This window comes from Aedes aegypti, unplaced genomic scaffold, assembly GCF_002204515.2.
Source record: "Aedes aegypti strain LVP_AGWG unplaced genomic scaffold, AaegL5.0 Primary Assembly AGWG_AaegL5_hic_scaff_546_PBJ_arrow, whole genome shotgun sequence".
Classification (NCBI taxonomy): Eukaryota; Metazoa; Arthropoda; class Insecta; order Diptera; family Culicidae; genus Aedes; species Aedes aegypti.
Genome location: NW_018736221.1, coordinates 6,590 through 12,683, shown reverse-complemented (window position 1 = coordinate 12,683; position 6,094 = coordinate 6,590). Strand labels below are relative to the sequence as shown.

Sequence of the window (6,094 nt, the reverse complement as noted above, 5' to 3'; positions counted from 1 at the left end):
GTTCGTCAGCCGGTGAGCGCTGAACTATCCAATGGTAGGTCCGAACTCCTCCTCTTGGTCAACCTGAGCGTTTAGATTTTCTATGATGATTTTGACGTGGTGGCTTGGGCAGTTGTTGTACTCGCGTTTAAGCTGCGCGTAAAAAGCGCCTTTATAATTATCAGTGGTTCCGGAGTGAGGACTGTGTACGTTTATTATGTTGAAGTGGACGAACTGACCTTTTATCCTCAACTTGTACATTCTTTCATTCATTCATCGGCCACCACGGTTTCATGGAGTCAATTAATTCCTCCTTTAGTTGCTTGGCAGCCGGAATGGTGGAACATTCTGTGTTAACAGCTCGGTATCTACTGATTTTGTCTTTCTTCATTCGGGTAGTCTACACGGAGCGTTTTGAGTGCTCTCAATGGTGCACAAATTCTATAATATGCATCCAACGAAGCCATAACTGAAGACTGCAAAAATGAAAGCAATACTGATTCGTATGAAACAGACTGTGTAGAGTTATTCTAACTTATGGTGTTCGTGGTGCAGCATAACTTATTAGGTAGACATCTGGTAAATTCACAACCGGTGGATCCGTTCATAAATGGCGATGATTGTTCTAATTACTGTATGCAAAGTTTTGTTGGGTACCGATAGCGTTCATTCAAAACAATTAAATCAATTTCTCTATTTAATAACGATGTTACGAAACAAACAGTAACGGTCGGTTAAAAAAGCTCAAAATGCCAACACTTATTCTTGTCAGTATAGTATACTGTATAACAAGCCATTTAGTATGAATGTTTGTTTGCAGGGTATTTCCTGTGTGATTCTACATCATGTCTCTCGACTTCATCCAGTTTATGATATCTGAATCCAATCCAGTTCAATCTGAATCAAATAAGTTATGATGAATTATTCAACTTGTTTTTTTCCAGTCTATAAATCAATTTGGACTTGAAACTTTAGAGTGGTAAATGTTCACAGTAGCCTAACTGTAGCAGGTGTATGCAATTCAAATGTTGTCAGAGCTCGCCTTCAGCAAATCTGAACACCTATAAGCAATTAGACAGTTCGCTAAATTCCCAAGCGTTTTTTTTTTTCTATCCAAGAGCAGTGAAGGTTTTCATTTCATCCAAGTCTTTTGCATAAACGTTCAACTTCCGTTACTTACCACACCAGTAGCATCTCGTGCCTCCGAACGCAGTAGAGCAAGCATGAGTGCCATAGAATTGTATCGACAATGTATAGACATTCTCAGGCTCCTTTCCCACCCCGTAGGTGTATCACTGTGGAATCCTGATCAGTTTTTAACCTTCGGATCGTACTCGATTGTAACGCAGATGGTTATCTACTTCTGGTGCAACTTTTGGACAGTTTTCAAGTACCGCCATGATATAATCCATGTCATGGAAGTCCTGAACTGTGCAGGCATAGCATTTCAGCTATCGGTCAAATTTTTCATTGCAATGAATAACAAATTTCTCATTCGAGGGTTGTTACAGACCATCGAAAATAACCTGTATGAACGATATCCGGATCGATCGAGTAGTGAGGGGGAAATAGTGTTCATATTTGCCAGGAAATACAACATTCTTCTGAAAATTCTTGCTGTGTTGTACTGCTCCACTCTATTGGTGTTTGCACTGTATCCGTTATACATCTACTACTCGGAGGGAAAACTTATACCGTTATTTATGTTTGAAGTTTCATACGTCGATTGGCACACCGTGTGGGGCTATTTGCTAACAAATTTTGTTCAAGTGGTAACTTATCTGATGGGCCTATTCGGAATGATTTTGGCAGATGGACTTTTGGTTTTGCTGGTTGTGCATGGACTGGTTTATATTGAAGTGTTCATGATTCATCTGAGAGATCTGGCCAAAATGTTACAATCGGAGAACGTGGGCGAAAACGAAGAAAAGATTATGGAGCTATGGAGAGAGTGTCTTGTAGAGCACCAGACTATCATAGAGTAGCTGATGTAGTTGTTCATAGTTGGAATAAAATTTTAATTTATTTCTATTTTTCAGATATTTCACTGATATTGAAAATGTGAATGGCGGAATGTGTTTAATCCTCGTCTTCACTGGCGTATTCGCTATATGCGATAATTTAGTTTTATGTGCCCTGGTTTGTAACGGTTTTCACAATGTATGATCTGTTCATAGTCACAACACATTTTTAGACTGACTGGTATGCCTCATATCTATTCCTGTTGATATGTTTCGTACAACTTACTATCTATTTTGCTGTTGGAAATGCTGTTGAGCTGAAGGTAATTATGTTGCACTTAGGACTAGAGATATAACACTATCTTTTTTGCAGAGTGACGCATTGGATATAAGTGTTGTGAACTTTCCGTGGCATTTGCTCAAAATTGATAACCAAAAAGAATATCTATTTTTGATTTGCCAAATGCAGCGTCCGATAATTCTAACTGTGTACGGATTTTCCAATCTTAATCTGGAAGCATATATGACGGTTGATATATTTTTTTAATTAAAATGCACAGAATTTATCAGTTATTTTCAATTACAGATTTTGAAAGCGTTATACCAATTTGCTATGATGATTTTGAACTTTTTAGCATAAAACATGAAAAACTATGCAGATCTATTCTGTTTTATACTAGCTCTAAGACATTTTTATCTCAGAAACGTTACTCACGTGTAATTTAAGAATAATTTATTAATAATTTCAATGTTTAAACATAGTTTTAGTCTTTTTTAATAAAATTCATATTAAATTATTATCAGTCAAGAGTAGTGGTATTCTTTATTTCCCTATGCATCGATTTTGACGATTTTGATGTATATTTTGACAGATCATCCACAGGCAAGACAAAGACAAAAATTCGAACTATGTGAGGTTGTTTTTAGTGCAATGAAGTATTGCCTCATTACGACTATCTGGGCCCTACATATAGGATGGCATGTATGTTTTTGAAAGTTTATGGACACTGGTCGAAAAACAAAATTTTGAAAGACAAAAGGTCGAAAGCACCGAATGTCGAAAGTGATTTGTTTGGTAAGAATGTTTGCCTTCTTTGAAAAATTGCTTTCGGCCTTTTGTTCCTTCTTTTTTGTTTTTTGACCTTTTTCATTTGACCTATTATCTTTCGACCTTCTGTCCTTTCGACTTTTTATCTTAGATTCCTTATTTAATTCCAACACTTCTAAGGACCATAGGGAAAACTGTTTATTAGTTTTGGTATAAATAGATTACCTGATGATATTCGGGTGAATGAAAAGGTCGGTCCGCGATTCCAGTCAGACAGTAAATCTTCCGGTTTGCCATTGCCTATTCTACGGTTCTACTCAGCCTTACCCTAGATGAATGATCAAGCCTACTCAGATCGCAGTCCAATTCTCTCTATTCTTCACGCCATCTTCTCTGCAGCGATTACATAGTTTGTACCGCTTGTAGCTTACCGCTCTCCGTTTTCTGTCAAATCTGTACGCTATGGAACGAATTTATGGACAAAACGAATAACACGTGCTCTGGAGGTTGCAATGGGCCGTTGCATTGGGATTCCGTACCTGTGAAGATACATCCTGAACTGCCATGAGTTCATCTTTTTGACATTTTTCCTTTGATATCTTTATACTTATGGCCTTGACCAGTATGAATTGTCACTTGTGCCAGGTTTCAGTGCATCTTGATTCCAGCCAACCATGCAAATCACTGTACCTGAGCAGTGGCTGTGTAGAGGCTAGCCAACAGTCTAATTTTGCTACTGTTGATTACTGGATTGTTCGGCACGGTTCAGATCAACGCTGTTGCTGCCCTAGTTAGCTCCCATATTGCAAGCGATGATGTTTAACCGGTCGTTGAATAATATTCCCGAGGATTTCACTTTCGACTCGGATGAATCCTTGGGGAACGAATACTATGATGGTTAACCTAGTCTCTCCTTCTTCAGTTTTGAAGATAAACATTCAGTTCAGAGTAACTCTTCAGGCTTCTACATAGGTATGTATGGTTTCTATGTTATGCACTGGTTATAGCTTCCCACTTAGCAGTTTCTGTTTTCCTTCAAAGTCTGAGATGAAAAGCGAGATACTGAGATAAGCTCTTCGTTGGTTATACGGGATTATCCCACATCGACATCGACTCACAATGTTGATACATCGCTACTGGCTATAGCACTTTATAAAGGGTTTCGTTCTACTTCGTCGTAAGCGCTATTATTTGTCGTATCAAATTTAAATGTTCCACTACAGAGGATATTCCAGCGGATATTATTGATGTGGTAGCTGTAGTATCCGGATAGATATGAACTTCACTTTCGGCCGATTCCGCCATCGGCCGAACAAGTAAATACTTGTTCCAATCCAGCACAACCGTATGCCACAAAATCCTTCACTTAACTGAGGTCTCAATCACGAGACACGCATGCTCAGTCTTGTGCGTGCTTTTCCGAGCTTTCTAGCTGTCAGTTGTAACACGCTTAAATAAAACATACACGATTAAGTAAAACATACATAGGCGTTTTCACAAAACGTTTAAGATCAGCTGATTCGGAAACTGTTTGACAGTTCTTCTTCGAAAATGACAGCCCTGTGTATGCATCGCTCTTCGACAGATGTAAACAAATGCATACACGGAGCTGTCACATGAAAAGGCCTATATTCAAATAAAGCATGCACGCTTATATAAAGCCAATCAATATTGTTATCCACCAACTCTAGGCTACTGTGGCTATGATGGCGGAATCGGCCAAAAGTGAAGTTCATATCAATCCGGATACTACAACCTGCAACATAGACTCATTTTCCAAGTGTAATTTTGTGAAAGCTGTTACACTGGCTGGCTCGTACACTTGTACACCAAAAATGCATTAAAACTACTGTATTTCGATAAATAACTTCAGTTCAACTATCCACTTTTCACTTTTTCACCGAAATGGCAAGGACGAACACGATTTGAGAGAAATGCTTAGCGATCGACGCCAGTCACACCACTTTATGATACAAGTTTCTTCCTGCTCCCCTGTGGCTTACTTTGCCGGGCATTTATTTTCACTATGGAAAACCTTCGAACTTTTTCACCGAAGGATTCATTCCAATCACACGCCCGTAAAAGTTCTATAATTCACGAAATTTTATGAAATTTCCTCAACGACCCCGCAAAATTGAGAATGTAAAAAAAATTCCATCCTTCGTACTGAGAAAAAAGCTTGTGCGCATCAATGTGTGCGCGATGCTCGACGTAAAAATACGGTTCCTTTGATTGTGTTGTTTTCGCTGAACTGTGAGCAAATGTGCTGTCAAAAGAAATTGTGTTTATATGTTTATGCTAAATTTTGATGATGGCGAACAATGCATTTTAAAGAAAATTGATATATTTCATCTTGCTGAAGGAATGGAGGGAGATGCCCGTAGTTCTTTATATTCTAGTTAAGCACTTTATAATAGCGTTGATGTGTTGTATTTTAACCACTCACTATATAACAGTGAGTCGTAAGTTGTGAGACAAATCTGAAAACTGATTGCGACCGAAATGAAAACGATACGACGAATTGAGAATACGGCAAGATGCAATTTCATTGCATTAGTTCCAAAAAGACAATCAAGATTTATCAAAATCTTATAGTACAATGCGAAAATCGTTTTGGGAAAGAATTGTTTGGCATCGGTTTGTATCAGCATCATTCACTGCAATACTGGGGAAAATTGCAGGTTTTCACTGATCAAAGCTTAATACGATGGCCCATCACCCTATTCAATATAATGCAATTGCAACACTAAATCTTCATAATATAATTTTCAAACATTTTAACGAATCTTGGACACAAAAATCAGAAGTTTATCTAAATCTTTTCACACTTACTTGCAATTTCATAACCCAAACGAATAACTTGGCACGTTGATCATGCTCTACAGTACGACTTCTAACAAATCCTTCAATCTGTCATCTCACCGGAGAAAGGGTTTGCATCGAACAATACGCGCTGTCTCCCATTCTCCCTCTTTTCCACAACGAAAAGCGCTTATGTCATCGACAGGCAGAACCGGCATCACATTTCGAGTGGAGCAAGGTGATTGAGCAGAAAATTTCACCTTCCCTAGCGGGAAATAAACGATGGAAAAGTCTCTGGAAAGTA

General features: G+C 38.4%; 1 protein-coding gene across 1 annotated transcript; it reads left to right on the top strand.

The window, feature by feature from the left end:
- Window positions 1–1,107: 1,107 nt before the first annotated feature.
- On the top strand, window positions 1,108–2,703 carry LOC5569254 (the record flags this gene model as incomplete). Its single annotated transcript, XM_001658350.3, is given in 5 exon segments — window positions 1,108–1,960; window positions 2,019–2,118; window positions 2,174–2,263; window positions 2,314–2,469; window positions 2,527–2,703. Coding segments are annotated over 5 exon segments (1,158 nt in total). The 3' UTR covers window positions 2,581–2,703.
- Between the last annotated feature and the right edge of the window lie 3,391 nt (window positions 2,704–6,094).